This window comes from Engraulis encrasicolus, chromosome 12 (assembly GCF_034702125.1).
Source record: "Engraulis encrasicolus isolate BLACKSEA-1 chromosome 12, IST_EnEncr_1.0, whole genome shotgun sequence".
NCBI classification, from domain to species: domain Eukaryota; kingdom Metazoa; phylum Chordata; class Actinopteri; order Clupeiformes; family Engraulidae; genus Engraulis; species Engraulis encrasicolus.
Window position 1 is genome coordinate 48,104,315 of NC_085868.1, and position 19,986 is coordinate 48,124,300.

General features: G+C 42.9%; 2 protein-coding genes across 2 annotated transcripts in view; both read right to left on the bottom strand.

The window, feature by feature from the left end:
- The window catches only part of arhgef7b (Rho guanine nucleotide exchange factor (GEF) 7b), a 57,565-nt gene extending 45,398 nt beyond the window's left edge, over positions 1–12,167 (bottom strand). Inside the window, exons 1-2 of the mRNA XM_063212340.1 lie at positions 10,824–12,167; positions 7,674–7,757 (exon numbers count right to left, since the gene is read on the bottom strand). Coding sequence (XP_063068410.1) covers positions 7,674–7,757; positions 10,824–10,988 — 249 coding nt within the window. The 5' untranslated portion in view covers positions 10,989–12,167. The remainder of the gene's footprint in view (positions 1–7,673; positions 7,758–10,823) is intronic.
- A 792-nt stretch (positions 12,168–12,959) lies between these two features.
- eif5b (eukaryotic translation initiation factor 5B) overlaps positions 12,960–19,986 on the bottom strand; it is a 31,816-nt gene continuing 24,789 nt past the window's right edge. Inside the window, exons 19-25 of the mRNA XM_063212339.1 lie at positions 19,178–19,309; positions 18,196–18,327; positions 16,489–16,565; positions 15,837–16,001; positions 15,003–15,141; positions 14,079–14,240; positions 12,960–13,643 (exon numbers count right to left, since the gene is read on the bottom strand). Of these exons, the coding sequence (XP_063068409.1) occupies positions 13,536–13,643; positions 14,079–14,240; positions 15,003–15,141; positions 15,837–16,001; positions 16,489–16,565; positions 18,196–18,327; positions 19,178–19,309 (915 nt within the window). The 3' untranslated portion in view covers positions 12,960–13,535. The remainder of the gene's footprint in view (positions 13,644–14,078; positions 14,241–15,002; positions 15,142–15,836; positions 16,002–16,488; positions 16,566–18,195; positions 18,328–19,177; positions 19,310–19,986) is intronic.

Here is a 19,986-nt window from a genome sequence, read left to right on the forward strand (position 1 = left end):
AAAAGGTCGCACCATGCATAGGTTTCTTTTTATTTACACAGACGCGTTTCGGCGCTCTGAGGAAGGCAGAGCGCCGAAACGCGTCTGTGTAAATAAAAAGAAACCTATGCATGGTGCGACCTTTTTTCATTTTTCAGCCGAAGTGAATGCACCATCCCCCATTATTCAGAACTCCATCCTAATCTCTTCCCGCCCATCATCATGCTCTTAAAATAACTCCAACCACAAGAGTTGTCAATAGGCCTATAATGTGCATATGGAAATGTGTGTGGTGAACACGCACAAGGATCAGTGTGTTAGTGTGACAAGAGGTGACAATCCCAGAGAACTTCAGGGAATAAAAACCTTTGGTAACACTTTCTATGAAGCCCATATCTATAGCGCATTATGAGCACATTTATAACAACTTATAATGCACATCATAATCATAGTGCATTACGACTACACTCATAATGCTTCATGATGGAGTATATCAACAGTCATGAATAACTATAAATTTAGCTTATAATGTATTATTCATCTTAGGGTGTTTTGAGTGATCGTCGATGGCTATAAACTATAGGCAGTGAAGGGGCTTATAATACATTACAACTGTCATGATGCACTATGATTAATTATGATGCGCATTATAAGCTGGTATAAATGCGTTCATAGATATGGGCTTCATAGAAAGTGTTACCGAACCTTCTCATGTACAGCACTCCTCTTTCTGCGCTACTTCATTTCTTTACACAACACATTTTAGCAATTACCTGCTCTGTATGCTAGCTGTCTCTCTGATATTTAGTGTGTTTATGAAGATGAACTGATCCAGAAAACTGTCGGATTGAAAAAGTGTGAGAGGGTTTTCCTTTCTGATGCTTGGATGTCCACCCTTTTTCTGCATTCATTTCCATCTTTTATTTAATTTGCATCAGAATTAGAACAGAGGAACTCTGGCAGAGGACCATGGCGAATGTCAAAAGGAGTCCAGTTGCCTACACCGGGAGTTCTTTCCATCGTCCCAACTCACCACCCTTGGGCTTGGGATCTCATGTTGACGTCGCAAGACACTATTGACGACAGAAGTCAAATGCAATATCTCGCAAAAGAGCAATTCAAATGGCATTTTCTCTTTTTTTTGTCTTTTTCGACTTTACTTGATAGGACAGCGTGAGAGGTGGACAGGAAGCGAATTGGGAGAGAGACAGGGAGGGGTCGGCAAAGGACTCGGGCCGGGAATCGAACCCGGGTCAGCCGCATGGCAGGCGAGTGCCCTACCGGCTGGCCACGGCAGGGCCCAAGTGGCCTATTCTCATTTGCAATTGAGATGTTGAATGGGCTAAAGTCGCCTTATAGTTGTTGAGGCTAGGCTGACAGCTGGGAAACTTTCTAGCTTTCTCCATGGAGGCGGGCCATCAGCGAATGGCAAGACCACATACACAGGTGGAGGACGGGAGTTAGGTTAATGGGCTGTGTCCCTCAACTCTTCTGCCTCTGATGACCTGAATGAGACCCTTTACAGACATGTTTCCATCCTGCATGGGGGGTCATTGTCACTGCCCATAATAAACACACTGATGCACGTGTAACTGAGGTGTTCCTGTGCAGTTCGGCCGCCACTCGGGTCTCGAACCCGCCACCTCCTAGTCAACACTGCAGTTCGGGCATGGGAGGCACAGCACCATACCAGAGAGAGTAGAGAGAGAGAGGTTCCATTGGCCCATTGTTTCCGGGTTCTATTATTGCAAGGGGAAGGGGGGGGAAATCCCCCTTTAGGCAGACCTAGGCAGACCTAAGGACTGTTCTATTCATACTAGGAGCATTATGACACGCCCCTTTAGGCAGACCGGAACCTGTTCACATTAGGTGCCCATAGCAACCTATTATGTTGGCATATCTCTATACTTAAAGAATCTCTGACGATACCGCTGAGCTTAAGGACCAGTCCGATAGCTCAGCACTACTTATACTGTATGTAGCTTCGGGAGGGAGGTTTACACAACGTTCCATGCCACAACCTGCTGGTTGGCCTCTGCCACACTCACCCCCCCTAAACCTCACTCTCATCGGGGTCGCGGCACCAGTGTAATAAGAAAGAAAAGAAAAGAAAGCCCCATTGAGAAACTCCAACTCCCATTGTCATTGTGACAGCACTCCACAGCACACAACGAAATTGCATTTATGCCTCACCCGTGCAAGGGGGCAGCCCTCAATGGCGCACCAAGAGAGGAGTGCGGCGGGACGCTACCATGCTCAGGGTACCTCAGTCATGGAGGAGGATGAGGAGAGCACTGGTTGATAACTCCCCCCACCAACCTGGCGGGTCGGGTGTTGAATCGGCAACCTTTGGGCTACAAGTCAGACGCCCTAACCGCTCACCCATGACTGCCCATTGAGGTGTTCCTACTAGGGATGCAAACGATTAATTGATTAATCGACTTTAATCGAGCAATGCGTTAATCGATTAAAAAACATTAATCGCAATTAATCGACAATTCAGCTGACAAGAGACCCAGGGGAAATGGGTATGTGACAAGTTTATGTGAAGAGGGGTGTGAACAGTGGGAATATTTAAATCACCTTTGGATTAAATAATTGAAATAGAATTAATTTAAATGTGGTATTTTATCTCAATATTTAATTAAAATTTTTAGATTTGATAGGTTTTTTTTTCGAGAAACATTGAGATTTCGGGGGGAAACACAGCTTATCAATTAATCGTAAGTCGATCGATAAGGCTATCAACTAATGATTAATGAATTAATCGATAATTTGCATCCCTAGTTCCTGCGCAGTCCACCACTGGGGGCTCGAACCTGCCAGCTCCTAGTCAACGCCTCAGTTCGGGCATGGGAGGTACAGCACGATACCGCTGAGCTGAAGACAGATAACTCAAAGCTGTGCCGTGCAGTGCCGAGCTGAACGGTGCTCTTAAACCAGCCTGATTTGTGTTTCCATTACAAACTGTTACCCGGAGTATGGTTGGAGTTACGTTTTTGGCGTGCACACACAAACACGAGCACGCACGCACACACACACACACACACACACACACACACACACACACACACACACACACACACACACACACACACACACACACACACACACACACACACACACACATTTCATTACTTTTATTTGGACCCAAGAGACAAGCATAAAGGTACAAGATCCAAATATTTTGGAATAGGCTACTGACAGGCTGGCAGATTTTAAAAGACTTACACACTTACTTACAGTGAGTCCAATAAGTATTTGATCCCTTGCTAATTTTGTTGGTTTGCCTACTAACAAAGACATGATCAGTCAATAAATGTTATGATAATATGTATTCTAATATGGAGAGACAGAATATCAAAAAGAAAATCCAGAAATTAACTTAAGAGAATATATATTAATTTATTTCCATTTCATCAAGCAAAATAAGTATTTGATCCCCTGCCAACTGATAACAGTTCCGGGCCCACAGACCAGATGGGCACTTCCGATCAACTTGTCATCTGAATTAAAGACACCTGTACATACTAACATGCATAGACGACACATTGAATCAGCAGAATCAGTCCATAGTATGAGTGAATCAGTCACACTCCTAACTCACCAGCATGGGAAAGACCAAAGAGCGGTCAAATGATATCAGGGACAAGATTTTAGACCTGAACAAAGACTAAATGGGCTGCAAAGCCACAAGAAAGAGACTGGGTATGAATGACTTATTAATGACCCAACTGTTGATGCATTTCTTCCATAATGTGAGGAATACAAAATGACAATCCATCAGCCTGTCTGGGGTTCTATACAGGATTTGACCTTTTTTAGGGATTTCATAATCATGAGAACAGAAAGAAAACACCCTAGACCTGTACGGGATGAACTAGGCAATGATATCAAAGCTACTGGGACCAAAATCACTGAGAAAACTACTGGTAGCACTTAATGCCACAGAGGTTTAAAATCCTGTAGTGCACATGCGGCACCTCTACATCAAAAGGAACCTGTGCAGTCCCACCTGAGGTTTACCAACGGACATCAGACTGGTTTAGGATATGATAAGGAGGTGCTGTAGTCAGATGAAACCAAAATCAATCTGTTTGGCATTAACACAATTCAATGTGTTTTGAGAAAGAGAACTGCTGTCTATGATCCCAAGAACACCCTCCTCACCATCATGCATGAAAGTGGTATCATTATGGTTTGAGGGTGTTTGTCTGGCCAAGGCACAGGACAACTTCACATCGTCAACGAATGGATGGAGGGAGACATGTAATGTGCAATCCTGAGTGCAAACGTCCTTCCCTCCACCACTACACTGAAGGGTGGGCCATTTTTGGATCTCCCAACATGACAATAATACACAACATACAGTCAAAGCAACGAAGGAGTGGCTCAATAAGAAGCATATTAAAGTCATGAAGTGGCCTAGACAGTCTCCAAATATTAACCCTATAGTAATTCTATGGAGGGAACTGAACCTCCCATTTGCCAAGCTACAGCCACAAACTATTAATATTTTAGAGATAATCTGCAAAGAAAAATGGGAAAAAATATTTTCTACTATATGCACAAACATTGTCATCAACTAAAAGAAGCATCTGACCTCAGTGCTAGACAAGTAGGGCTTTGCCACAAAGCATTTTATCTTCTTTAGCTAGAGAGGTCAAATACTTATTGGCCTAAATTAAATACAAATAAATTAAAATATATTAGTTTAAGTTATTTTCTGGAATTTCTTTTTGATATTCTGTCTCCCCATGTTTGAATACACATTATCATCAATTTATAGACTGATCATGTCTTTATTAGTGGGAAAACCGGCAAAATCAGCAAGGGATCAAATACATATTGGACTCACTGTATGCCAGTATTGTTGTTACAAAAGATGAAACATCATTCACACACACACACACACACACACACACACACACACACACACACACACACACACACACACACACACACGCACACACGCACACACACACACACACACACACACACACACGCACACACACACACACACAAGCGCGCGTGCACGCACACACACACACACAGTCTGACCTTCACAAGCCTAAAAGCAGACTGTGTCAGATTACCATCAGTCTAATCTGTTACTGGCCACACACACACACACAACAACAACCAGTAATCCCAACCCACTGGTGATTTCCCATCACACCTCTCATTCACACGGCAACAAACACACACAAGCTAAATTCACACCCTAACGCAGACACAAACGCACATGCACACACACTATTCAGATGCAAACACAGACAAACACATGTACGTGCGCGTACAGACAGGCGTACAGACACAGACACAGGCACAGGCACAGGCACAGACACAGACACACAGACAGTGTTGATGGCTGCCCCATGTAACCCCTCTTGTTGGCAATCAAAGGCTGGGCGGGTCTAATACCATGAGGTCAGGTCATCTCAGTGCAGAACTGCCAAATCAACTAACGGCAAACACCCCCCAATGTGGCTAAGAATCAACAATAACCATGCTCTTAGTCTTGTGCAATGAAGCCAAAAGAGTTTAGTTGTAAAAACCTGGACTTCTTTTTACAGATCACTGTAGATGCAAATAACTCACAAGTTATTATCTGTGTATGTGGAAGTTCTTTTGCACAAGCCTTCAATAGTTCAGTTGCAGGTGTAAGGCAGGAAAACGTGATCAATTCTTGAAGTTCAGTACCACTTTTAGCATTGGTCAGATCTGTCTTGCTCTGGAAGAAGATCACTGAGGTTATGACTGGCAACAGACTGGTGCTCACAACTCCCTTGGGCCTATGGACTGATCCACAACACATTTCTCCTTGGAGTTGATTTGAAACAGTAGTGTCAAAACACAAGAACATCCAAGACTTTTAGAGTCAAAACAGTTCATATTAGACCTGATAGGCATACAATCAAACAGGTAAATAATGGTCACACGACTTCCATAATAGCATGCATAGTGTAGGCTAATGGGTGACACACACAAACACACACACACACACACACACACACACACACACACACACACACACACACACACACACACACACACACACACACACACACACACACACACACACACAACACGCCCACTTGATAAATAGACTATGCATGAAGAGCGAATGGAGTGCCACGTCAACAAACAGAAGTGAGATTGAAGTGATTCTCTCATCCAGAATATAGTACTTGTTCGAAGGACAAAGGAGGGGTTTGTATGAATCCAAACTTGCACTATTGTACTGATTCAGAGTCAGTGATAGAGAGTTAGTGGGGCGGGTGTGGGGAGTAGAGAATTCAACAGAGCCCCATACCCAGGGGAGGCAGCAGGGTTGGACAAAGGGATCAGTTGTTCCGGGCACAAAGACAGAGGGTGCCTAAACCTGGCACATCACTACATTATGTATTGAGTGGTGGGCCCTTTCCAAAGACTTTGTCCTGAGCCTGACCAAAGCTGTCAGCTACCTTGGGCCATACCACATGCCACCCCCACAAAAAGGCCCACAAAAAGCTTCTCACAGGCTCCAAGACGATATCATCAGGCTAGCTATGTATGCATACATATGTTTCATATGTAAAATAAATATTTGATAAAGATATGGAGGCTGACAGACACAGTTCAAGCAATAACCTATATAATAACTGACTGGTATGAAGAAACGTAAAATGCAGTCGACATTTCTGATAACACACTTCATCATCTGCCCATGATCAAAATATCAACACACAAAACGGCTTCTTCCAGCAGACACAAATGAAACACATCGCCATACAACTGCCAATATATTTGTCATCTGTTCTGTAACAGAACAGTTCCAACTAACCCAAATGATATGATGTTGATGATGATATTTTTCCACTGAGTCAACATGCCTACACGCCTGAGCAAAAAAATGTGACCCTGCAGCCTAGGTGTGATTCTATAGCCTCTGGAAACAACATTCCCCAACATATAGAATAAGCAACACTAATGCGTTTTTTTTTAAACTCAAATATGAAATGCCATAAATTCTGACTCAAGCCATCTATCTGAAGGTGGCACCTAAAGCTCCATGACGATGTGCCCATACTCCTTGAGACTCTGGCTACCGGCTGAGAGTGGCTAAGTACGTAGCACTCAAGTCCATCTGTCACTTCAGTACATAATGGCAGGTGGCCATGGACTCTCCTATGGCCAGTAGCATAGTCCAATTATTTACGCTAGACATTCGCTTTCTGTTCTTCTACAATCATCATGCGCTCAAAAGTTTAGAGTGACATGTTTTAGCGCCAGTAAAGTAACAAATTCATATAAGGAAAAAAGGGAAAGGGAAAATTCTGGAATCTTCTCTCCACGGGAGAGCCCATGGTCCACACGCTACAGATGGCAGCCAGGTAGTGAGTAAATCCGAGTTAACCAGTGACAACACCAAGTGTCGCTCACTCCTTGTGCGTCAATGGCATTTTGGCACTTGTAGACGCGTAAACAAATCTGAATTAGCCTGTGAAACAGTGATTATTTACAAAACAGCCCAAACAAAGCTGAGTTAATTCAAAAAGATGATTTCCTGCACACACTCGGTTAGGTGTGTGGGTGTAGTAGAATATCTGATTGGCCAATTGTATGTTTTTCTTCACAATCTTATGTGCGTTGCTGTGCTTTGCTGTCCAGGTTGCATGACAGTAGGCCTATATTCACAACATGCCACTTACCTCAACGCGAAATGATGTACAGCCTTTGAGAAACTCTCTGATATTGCTCAGGCAATCGGAGTCGTTCCTTGGTTCCTGGCAAATCTGTGATGACGAAAAAAACCGAACCGCGTTACCACCCCCGATCCGTACTTTTTGCAAGTGGTCGAGCAGATTTACTTGTCATTCAAAACCACTGTAAATGTCGTGAATATTTGCGTGCTTATTCTGATATTATAAATACTATAGCAGTAATACTACAATCTGCATGGAGCAAAACTAGTAGGAATCGGGAAGTAGGCGTTGGGGAGGAGGAAATGACGTTTGTTGTCCCATATTCGCTGTTTGGGTATTAGCCTATGCGCAACCGAGGCGCGCTACCAATTAATTGATTCTACCTGCACTTCTCATGCATGACAGTAACACTATGATTGATCTTAGGCCTGTTATGGAAGAGTGACCTCTATGATAAATGAAGACTTTTTGCGATAGCCTAAAAGTGTTGGTGCCGTTGTTGCACCGTGCGTCCCGAACGCATTCCATCTCGTCTCTCAAATGACAGTCTGGAAGAGACGCTGGGAATTACTGACCAAGCCTATCTAGATCTAGTTCATTTTGTAGGAGGAATTTCGTAACTTTAATCATATAGAAGCCTGATTGATATACAGCTACTTGTCAACAATTATCCACAATTTCCATTTGACACTTTATAATAAGAGTCCAGTAACATAGAACAAAGATGAAGCATCCAAACTGTGCAATCTGGTAGGCCTACTCAGCATTCTCAGAATTTAAGGAATGCAGCCTAAATGATCTTGGGTGTAATACGTGTAACTAGACTGCTCTTCGCATAACTTAATGCATCAATTATTCGCCAATATGCATCTTTTTGTTTCTTCTTATTATGATTGGGTAGCAGCAGACATCTAATTTTACAGATCTTAAAGGAGGACAAACAAGACTTGCACGGGATAGACAAACTGTCGGATGTTTATGTGCACAAAGGGTACTGTTGCTTTAAATTGGGGGGTATTCCTCCCCTCAAATGCTCTCTGTCAATGGCGGCCAGCTCATGTGGATGAGCCCCCCTAAAGATCAGTTACGCGCGGGGATCTGAAAGAAATGTCCTAAATAAACACTGTTCAACTGCTGAATACCCAGTAGCGGCCGGTGGCTGGGGAAACAGGCAGGGCAGAACGTTTGGCGATCAAGTCCATAATAATTAAATCAATACGGTATAATTTACGAGTTTCATTGCGTGTGTAGGCAAGACAGGACAGCGTTTTCCCATAGTGTTTGGTGTGTTAGTAAAACTCCACCTCCCGTGATACACCGCACCAGGCATGCGCGTTATCTGTTCAACTTCTGTTCTGAAGAAAGCTGTTTTTGACAGTTCTCTCCACGCAGCTAGTTCTCTTGCTCATTTAAGCAGAGTGACTGCATACACATGTTAAGACATTACAAGAAAAATGCTTTGTCTGCTCGCGGAGTTGGAGTTTGCGACAAGCAACACGACACATATGCACTCCACGCAACCGGTCAGCAACAGCAATCAGGAAAAGGCTAGCACAGCACAGCATCTCGCCTTCACCGTTCGTACATTACATTGATGCAACCAAAGCCCTGCAACACTATTCAATTAAGCCAGTCGTCCCCTTGCTGCCGGTTTAAATGCACCACAGAACCAAATGCCATCAATACCGGGGAAGGACGTGACTCTTTTCGAAACGAGTAGCCATGGTTAAAACTTAACAGGGGAGCTCATCAACAGACTCGCTCCTGTTCTGCAATGCTAGGCAGGACCGGGTGCAAGTGTATTTTTTAGCTTTTTCGGGGACACAGCAGACAATACTGAGCATAAATGAAGCTGTCAACAACATCCCAAGCTCAATAAGCTAAGATATTTCATTAAATAACTTCCAGTTTCCCTATTTCACAAAGACTTGATTCATAATCCCTCACGCTTTGCTTTAAACTAGTAAGCCCAACGCAGCTTCTCAGAGAATGTCGTCAACTAGTCGGCTAGTCGTGGGGGTAGCAGCAGCATACTTTACGAAGCTACACATTTGCTTGCTGTCTCAACATTGCAAGCCCTCAAATTTCATTAAATAACAGACAGTTACCCATTATGCAAAGACTTCGGTCATAAAACCTTAGACTTTGCAATAGCAAATATACAAACTGTACCTACCCCAAACGTGAATCCTAATCACCAGCCAACACATATCCTTCGTCAAATCCGACATGGTTATCCGTTTAATCCACCGATTTTGTGAGGGAAATTTGCGGCAATGGAGTTAATAAAATCCCACAGGTTAGAGATGAGCGGAGTAATATGTTTGCTGTGTCTTTTTCAAAGCAGGCAGGGCCACCGTGTCATTGGTCAGGGCAGATCATACATCTGCCCTGATAGCGTCCATAAAGTCGCGCTTATGTTATGATATTATGCTAAGTAGGCTACAGTGCTAATTTTGTAGAATGGGATCGGGGCGAGGGGGCCGGGCTTAGCTGAGGCGCTGAGAAATCTGCCCAGGCCAGTGGCCATAGACCCTAACGTTAAACAGCCACACTAGGTGTAAACTAGACTTCTCAACAAAAATAAAACCCGATTCCACTCGCAAAGATCGTCACAAACTACAACATTGATGTAATACGATTCCCAGTGTGATTGAGGTTGCAATACATATTTTATCTACAATTTCTGAATGGATCTACTTTTCTCAGAGGAAGAGTCTTTGGGGGGGCACTGCCCATCTGCCCTTAATGAACCGGCCGCGCCTGTGTATACCATGACCTGGCATAACACGTTTTATAACAAGAATTGAAATCCAGTTAGTCTCTGAATGGTTCTGTACAATCACATTTGATTTGGGTCTCCTTTTAACGAGATAAAATGTGTTTAGGTGACCAAAATGGATAGCCTATTTCACTGCCCTTCTGATCTAGATCCATATCTAGTAATATATTTGGAAATAGCCCGTGTCGGGTGATTGCAGGTTGTCCTGGGCATGGCATTTCCTGTTATCTGGGTAATACTCCCAATGTTATAACAGAAATGTACCCTATCTTCTCTGTCCGGTGAGGAGAAAAATTATATTGCGAAATCGTGACAAGGTACGTAAACATTAAAATAACCGGAGTGCCCAAAATATAGGCTACATTTGACCTTACTTTCTCGACGGAGCCAGGGCGCAGTCGCTCCAAAAGCTTGCAAAGGACCACCCCATCTTTGAGAGATGTCTGTAAAAATCCTTCTGGGTCCGAGATGGTCTTTTTCGGGGATTCCAGAACACCTAGCGTGATGAGCCACGTTACTGTCTGTTCGGCTGGATTCATGGCCACATTCACAGATCACAAGGAGTGATCTTTGCAACTTTAAAAGAAAAACACAACGACCAAAGCCGGACTAAAATACTGCTTGCTTGGTCTTTAATACACACATCTACCACCGGCTGCATGAGTGTGATATTTGGTGCACCCTCCTTCACTGTGGTCCCTCCTCCTGAACGGTATGACGATTTGCCTAGATTTGTCTGGCAGGTCCGATTTCGCCCCACGGTAGTCACAGGCAGACTACCCACCAACCTGACCACTATGTTATCCTGTAAACTCGAAATCACCTGCGCGCTCTCTACTGCATGATTAAATGACACAATGGTCAGAATTTCAAAGTAACCTTCATAGGCCTACTGCTTTCTGACTGTGTCAATAAGGTACCTACATTAAATGCCCGTTCTGTTAAATCACTAAACTGTTTTCCCTTCTTTTTTATAGTCATGCGTGCAACACAGTGCAATTGAACCAACTGTACCTAAGCTACTTTTGCTTGAGGGGCATTCATGTTCTCAAGTATGCAAAATATAGGCCTATAAATCAACATACACTTTTGTGGAGGGCAAGATCCAGAACCAGATCAAAACATGTGCACAAGGAAAGTCCTTTAAACCAGCATGTGTTCACATTCATTTCTGCTCACAGACCTAGATCAAGCAAGGTATGTGCGTTTCTGCTGATACAATTATTAATTGCCGTCAATACAATGCTGATGGTGGTTGTTGTCTTACTGTAGTCGATCTCCCCCTAGCGGATAGGACGCCTGCTACTCTCTGTGATGGTGAAATCAGAACTGCTTACCAAAGGGAACATTGTGCACTATGCATTGATCAGTTCATACAACTGATATTTCACTGAAATTAAGTATAATACAAATTTAAACACAATAGTGATGATGGCTGGCAATGGTTTACCCATCAGTGTTTGATCGCAAGTTTTCAGCTTTCGCTATAGTTGGACAGAAACACAGGATATTACCCCAATGAGGTCATCATTCAAGTGTAAGACAGATCCCATACACTGTCCATTCCACAAGCAAGTTCACTTAAATACATCAGATGTTGTTCAGGTAAAGAAGACCACCGAAACATATTAAAAATGACTTGCTGGTGGAATGGATAATGTGTGGGATCTTTATCCTTGAATTTGCCATCAAATCAAGTCTGGGCCTTTCTATAAATATGCCATTTGTTTTATTGGTATTTTGAATATCCATTATTTTTCATTTATTTATTTTTTTAAACCTTTACTTTAACTTTTCAGCTCACGTGGTGGTGGACATCAAGTCTCCTTGTCCATGTCGCTGTAAAAACCACAGATAATAATAGTTCTATTAATATTCATTATTATTATTTTATATCTATGGTACAAACACCCACAACAGGCACAAGGCAGACCAGCGTGAGAGTGCGCGCACATGGGGGATGCCATTATGACAAAGAGTTCTCCCAAATTGGTTGCTAGGTTAATATCAGCATTCCAAAAAATAAAAAAGAGAGAGAGGGAGAGAGAGAGAGAGAGAAAAAGGGAATCAGGGGTGCGTTTCTCCACAGCGTCAAAGGTAACTGCACTTAGCAACTTGTTGGATGCCAATTGAAAATCACACCACAACCAACAAAGTTGCTAGGTGTTTAGCAACGATGCGTTCAAGAAACTCAGCCCCTGGAGGTTGAGGAGAAGAGAATTAAAACACTGAGAAGGTATATAGTATTAACACATCCAACCCCAACCTTCCACGTGTTTTTTTTTTTTTTAAATCTCCGTGACGTCAGGTAACCCAGAGCTCCCCATTTCCCCTGCAAACGTTTCCCCTCTCCCCACTATATACCATGCTTGTGTGCACAGAAAGGAGAAAGCTGGGTTTTGTTTTTTGTTGTCACAACTAGGCGGAGAGCAGCCATGAAATGAATATAGAGCAGAAGAAAAAAATAAAACAGCCTAAAAACTCAAGTCAGAAGAACAGGCACATTGGAATAGTGTGTAATCGTTTTTTTTTTGTCTGTCACTGTTAAAAACAGTGGAAATAGTTCGGTTTCTCACAGAAAACACTTTTTCCTCTTCTTTCTTTTCTTCTTCTTCTTGCTGTATCGTTACAATCCCCACTGCAGAGCAAGGTGAGGAGGGGGGTTGGGGGGGTGGCGGTGGTAGCGGCATGGTTTCGGCACTGCCAGCTCCCCCCCCCATGATGGTATGAGTGTGTGAGATGCTGTGAGTAGGAGACTGTGTGTGTGTGTGTGTGTGTGTGTGTGTGTGTGTGTGTGTGTGTGTGTGTGTGTGTGTGTGAGTGAGAGAGCGAGAGAGCGAGAGAGAGTGTGTGTGTGTACTCACAAACCCTTTGCCTCCCTTCATTAGGGACAAAATGTCAGGAGTGTGCAAAGACACAGGATCTATGCCTGTATGTGTGTGAGCCTGTGTGTGAGCCTGTGTGTGTGTGTGTGTGTGTGTGTGTGTGTGTGTGTGTGTGTGTGTGTGTGTGTGTGTGTGTGTGTGTGTGTGTGAGAGAGAGAGTGTCAGTCAGCGGGCGCAGCCAGTCTATTTGTGCCACGTTGATCAGATGATCTCGAAGGTCTTCTTCAGCTCCATGATGAGCTGCCAGTCCCCCTTCGTCATCTCGTCACGGAACCAGTTCTTCAGGGCATCGATGGACGCACGTGTAATCTGGAAATAAATGACATAACAGATTAGATACATTCATTACATTGTACAGTCACGGTAAAAAAAAGGAATCTAAAACATAGGTGTGCTGTGACACTTTGAATGCATAAATAGAAAAAAAAAGATGGCAGACAAAAATAAAGGTTACGTTCCAACATTGAATTCAAAATCATTCTGTAAGAACATGGCTGTGGCAGATTTATTACGGTAATTCAAATTAATTTCCAGCATTGCTGCAAATGTATTAATGGAAGAGCACCTCGTTAGAGTTGACATATATAATACTGGTTTAATGATGTAGCTGGATATCATATGTACTCTTGCATAATACGTATAGTATTGTAATAATCTGGAGTAATAACATAATGGCATGCAGTAATAGAAAATAGGCTCCACTTCATCTGCACAAGACTGCTGTACGGGTTATGTCGGGCCTACCTTGCTAACGATGAGGTCGGTGGCCTCGAAGTGTCGGCCGAACATCTTGGGCGACTCTCCTGGAATGGGCTCGATCTTCACGCAGATTTCCTGTCCCTTCTTGGCAGAGTCCACCGCTTTGTGGTTCACCTCAATGCCGGTGACGATGCCAATATCTACAAACTGCAAAAGCCAGGGGAGAAGGGTTTTGTTTTTAATTACAATGAGGCTTTTGTTGTTCCCTTCTCAATTTAAACATGTATGGAAATCAAGGCGCAGTATGTAGGACTGCGGCTAGCCTGATAAACCAGCCTAAATGTGAGACTGGATGTGTAATTTAGTCTGGCCCCTATGAACGATACATCCGAAGATTGTTGATGAGAACAACCTGATGTTTTTCAAACTGTGCCTGTGCCTAATAGGCCGGCGCTCTGAGCAATCAGCGAGCTTTCTCGTTGAATGTGCTTTCCCAAAGTTGCGAGCTTCGTTGCCACTCCCTCAAAACCCTGCCCGCTTTGATTCAAAATAAATTCAAAACAAATCTCTGCGTTGTGATTCGTTTGCCATATTCAGGGCACAGTGTTCAAAATGTTTTCGATCCGAGGCCAGACCCACTCGCCAGCAAAACATTTTTGGCGTCCAGCGGGTGGCGCTGGTTTACTAGTACAGTAAGTTTTGCGGCTAAAATGGTGCGTTTTTGGAAATTCAAAATGGCGAAGACATGGACAAGATCCCCCTTTTCCTGTATGAAAACCACAATTTTCCCAGTAATAACAAATACTTCAAATTTGATGGTGGTGATAAGTATTCCATTTGTGAATGAGCAGCATGAATTCTGGAAATAATGGGCTACACAGTGATACAATCATCATGATTACTGAGTATTGGATAGTTCACGATTGCAGATTTCAAGTACATTATTTGCATTAACACAAACACACTCACTCCTTTGCTGGGCACACAGACTGGCGTTCCCTGTTTGATGACCCCGGCCTCTACAGTCACGCCCATGACGATAGGGTCTCGAGAGTTGAAGATGAACTGGGGTAAGATCCGCAGTTTGGAAGGGAACACAGCAATATGCCTATGATGGAAAAGGGAAGAGTTAAAGAACTCCATGAAAAGCATACATGTGTAGGAAGGAATAGTACTGACTTATTACAACACATACCATTTCAATTGATTTGATCTACATGCATTTCTTTTCATCATCAGTATGTTGCACTTAATTGAACACATAGTGTACATATATTACTCGTTGAACACATTATCTAATACAATTTGTATCCATGTTGTAATTTTATGGTTTGTTTTTAGACTTGCAATAACCATAAGAGAACTGAATATTCTTGCATTTCTGCTTCTTGTCATTTTGTTTCCGTATGACACATTCAGTTATATACCCACATTGAGAGTAGCTCCTCCTGACTTGAACTCCTCATGTTTCTGCTTCTTGTAATTTTACTATTTGTGTATAATGACACATCCAGATCCAGTTCAAATAATCATATTTGCAAGTATTTACTCCACGTCTTTCTGCTTCTTGTAATGTTGTTTTTATATAAATGGCACATCCAGTTATAATTAACCATATTTGCGAGTAACTGCTTACTTGAACACCTACCACCTCATATCTTGAAATTTGTTTTATAATGTCACAGTTGTAAAAACCATGTTCTTGAATATCTGCTTACTTGAACTGTTGTTTCTGTTTGTGCATAATGAACCGCTGTAATGAACAAATTTGTGAACCAATTATAATAACCAAATTCTGCTTACTTGAACTCTTCCTGCTTCTGCTTCTTGTAGTCCTCTCTGTATTTGGTGAAGGCGTCGAAAAGGTGGTAGATGATCTCAGCACTGAAGACGCGCACGCCCAGGCTGTCGGCCATCTCCTGAGAGTCCCTCTCCACCTTCACGTCAAAGGCCAAGATCACAGCGTATCTAAAAAAACGAAAGCATGATGCTCATCAAGGCTGGACACACTGAACCATGTGAACGGGCAGCATGCCATTCATAGATGGCTGTGTCCAAAAATCACAAATATCCAGCATTTGAGGAATATTTCCCTGTTTTGCCAATAAATATCACAGGAGATCAAAAATAATAGATTGAGTGTTATTTTTGTAGGTCTGTGATGAACACAATTGACATAGATGATGAGAACAAAGTCAAAACTCCTACAAGGATTACTAGGTAATCACTAGGTAATTATTAGGTAATAAAAACTAAATGTCACGAGAGACTAGCAGCTAACTTATGAGAAGATATGGTTGTGGAAATTGATCCAGGTGTTTCAATCACTGAAGTTACTTGATTTTTAACTAAGTGAAGACAGTGGAATAGCAACGACTGTGATTTCTGCAATTTCTGTACCTATCGTAGGAGCACCTAAGAACAACAGTAAGAATCAGCAGCAGTCTGAACGTACTGTGGGTCGTGCTCCAGCATGGTGGAGGCCTTCATGACGTCCTTCTTGTGCACAGGACCAATGTTGATGCCCGAGTACTGTAATCAAACAAACAGAGCAGATGCTGTATGAAATCATACAGCAGCCCAAGACAACACTGCAGTCGTAGTGTTACATGTGTAGCCCACTGAGCGGTGCACCGGTCAGGGATGCAACTGTTTTATGCCAGAAAACGTGAAAAGTGCTATTAAACATTTACTCGAGAGCTACAAATCTGGGCTGAGTTTCCCAAAAACTCTTAAGTAGTACTTAAGCCTAAGTAGTACTTAAGTATGAGGGGCCGTCTAGGCAATATCATATCACAAAAAGTTAATGCATAAAATAGTCGTATTGGCCTACATGCAATGTTTTGTTCTGGTACATGCAAATAAAATGCTTGCATGTGTGAGGTAAAATAATGTTTACTTTTAGTGATGATGTGAAACCTATATCTGGTATATTGCCTAGGTGGCCCCTCATACTTAAGTACTACTTAGACTTAAGTACTACTTAAGAGTTTTTGGGAAACTCAGCCCTGGACTCCGATTCCCGAAAGCGCTGTTGCTTACCACTTAGCAACTCGGTAGGTTTCCGAAAGGAAATTGCATTGCAAACATGTTAGTTGCTAACTTAGTTAGCAATGGCTGCTGTTGAGAAACGTAACCATGATCAAGTAGTTCTCTGAATAACTGATGTGATTGTGTAGAAGTACTTGTGTTATTGGATGGCACAGGGTCCAATGAGTGCTAAGGTCTTAATGCGTTAAGTTGAGGGTGAAAGTTATGCACATCCCAGGAAAAGGTGGAGGACAAAGACTAACTAAAAGTTTGGACTGAGGAGTTCGCACACTTCAAATAGTTTTTTTCTTTGAAATTTTATGCCATGGCAGGATTAAGTTTCCAGCATCAAAGAAAAAAGGATTTTAAGTGTGTGGACTCCGAGCTCCAGATGTTCACAATACGTTTACTCACCTAGGGCTGCACAATTAATCGAAAAATAAATCAAAATCGTGATAAAATAGTGAAATCAAACTCGTGATTTTAATCGTGATTTAATCGTGGCAATAGTGACCTACTTTTGAGAGCATCCTTGAAGACAGAACATAGGCTACTGACAGGCTGGTGTTTCTGGCCAGAAATCTGTCCACTTAAGTTTCATGCTATTGCCTTTACCTAATTATTACAATTCATTTTAATTTGCTCATCCCGTATGTAATTCATTCTTGGTTAGGCCTACATTTCATCTTGTTATAATTTTCAAAAAAATCAGCAAAAATCAATAAATCGTTCATGATTAATAATCGTGATTATGATTTTGACCAAAATAATCGTGATTATGATTTTTTTCCACAATCGTGCAGCCCTATACCAGTGTTTCTCAAACTTTTTTAGATCGAGGACCACTTTGTCCCCCCAAAAATGTTCAGGGACCACCTGTCAACTGAATTCACAGTTGACGGGTGCTATTTCGACACTATTAATTTTGATGCAGATCACTTACTTTTTATTCCCATTTATTGTGGTAAAAATATGACTTCAGACAAGTTTTGCTTTGTAATAATGTTACAAATATAGCCTTCTGATAGCTTGTCTTGGAAAAGTAGAAATCCCTTTGTGGACCACCTGAGCTCTGTCACGGACCACTAGTGGTCCCCGGACCACACTTTGAGAACCACTGCCCTATACTCACGGGCACTTTGGAGGTGCGCAGGAACTCGAGCAGGGCCTCCAGGGATCCCAGGGTGGAGGCCTGCACGTACACGCCCTTCTCCTCTAGCTTGATGGCGTTCAGCGTCTGCTTCAGCTCACGCACCAGCTCATCCTGTACGGGAGAAAGGACACACACTGAGTGCGTTGCAATATGCGACCTTGCCTCCTCCACTTGCTTCTCGTCATGATGACATCACTGACAACAGCATTATATTTCAATATCTTGCAAAAGCTCAATTGTAGAGTCTTTTTCTCATTTGCAATTGGGGTGGTGAATGAAAAACAGTCCCTCAAAAGTTGTGGCTAGGCTGACAGCTGGGAAACTTCATCGTTTTCTCCACGGAGGAGGGGCCAGGAGGCGGGACGAGGAGACAAGCGCAAGTGGAGGAGGCAAGGTCGCATATTAAAACGGACTCAACAAGACAGACATGAAACGAGGCAATGAGGCAGAGGGTAGCACTTTCATTGATTTCATTGCTGAATCATCCATGTTCTCCATTAGCAGAGTCATCTTACGGTAGACGCCACACGCACACACAGAGAGGCACGCACGCATGTATGCACGCACAGACAAAAGCAATGGAGCAGTGAGATAAAGCTTCAGAATCAGACATTTTATTTTACAGCTCGTCCTGTACGGAAGAAGTGGCGAACGCACGCAATAAGGGAGAGAGTAGCAGTTTCATTGCTGAATCATCCATGGTCGTCATCAGGGGAGTCACCTTACAGTAAGTGCACCACACACGCACGCACGCACGCACGCACGCACGCGCGCACGCGCGCACACACACACACACGTCATTTGAAACCATGTGACAAATGCACATCTTATAATGTGCACAAAGGCTTAGCGCAGCCGAATAACTGCTTCTTGCATTTCTTGGACCACCTGTGATGCAGCACACATTCTGAGAGAGAGACAGAGAGACAGAGAGAGACAGAGAGAGACAGAGATCCCTTACCCTCAGCACAGGAACCTCATCCTCCTTGTGTGCGACCAGCAGCGGTAGTCCAGCCAGGGCCTTCTCCAGGTCCTTGCCCAGGATCTTCACTCCCTGCGCCGTGTTCACCTCCTTCTGCTTCTCATACTGGTTCTGGAGGACAAACAGGAGCAGTGGCGGTCAGATGGGACACATTATTTATTTATATTACCACCATGGTACCACGCACTGATGAAGGCTTGATAGCCGAAACGCGTTTGCTTTTTGGACATGGTGGTAATATAAATAAATAATGAGACGCAGTTTTGTGAGTGCGGATATTTCTTCCTTAAGTTGATACTTTTTATCTCGCACCCAAAGACTTTCGTTTTTCCAAGAAGTTGAGCGCGTCCTTTGCCAAAACTTGAGGTCAGATGGGACATACACAGACAGACATGGCATTGAGGGGGGAAACTATTTTTAAAAACTATAGAAATCTACAGATACTATCTACAGTATATATTTAAAAGAAGCACCGTGTAAGATTGTGGTATTGCAACTCTGCTGCTCATTAAAACTGTGCTGTCTATTGCTAAATTTGATCTTTTCATGAATACTAATAAATAATAAGCCAATATTTACTAGTATGACCAAAGGACAGTAAGTTTTAAGTGTGCGTATAAGTGTGGTGCATCTTGAGCCAACCCTGACCCTGAGTTTGTTGAGAGTGGCAGCAGCAACCATGGGACAGTCTACTCCAGGTAGGAATGTCTAATGTAATGCTTAGGCCCCTGTCGTCCAACTACATTTCTATATTATGCTTCTATATAATAGCATATGCAATGTTTAAG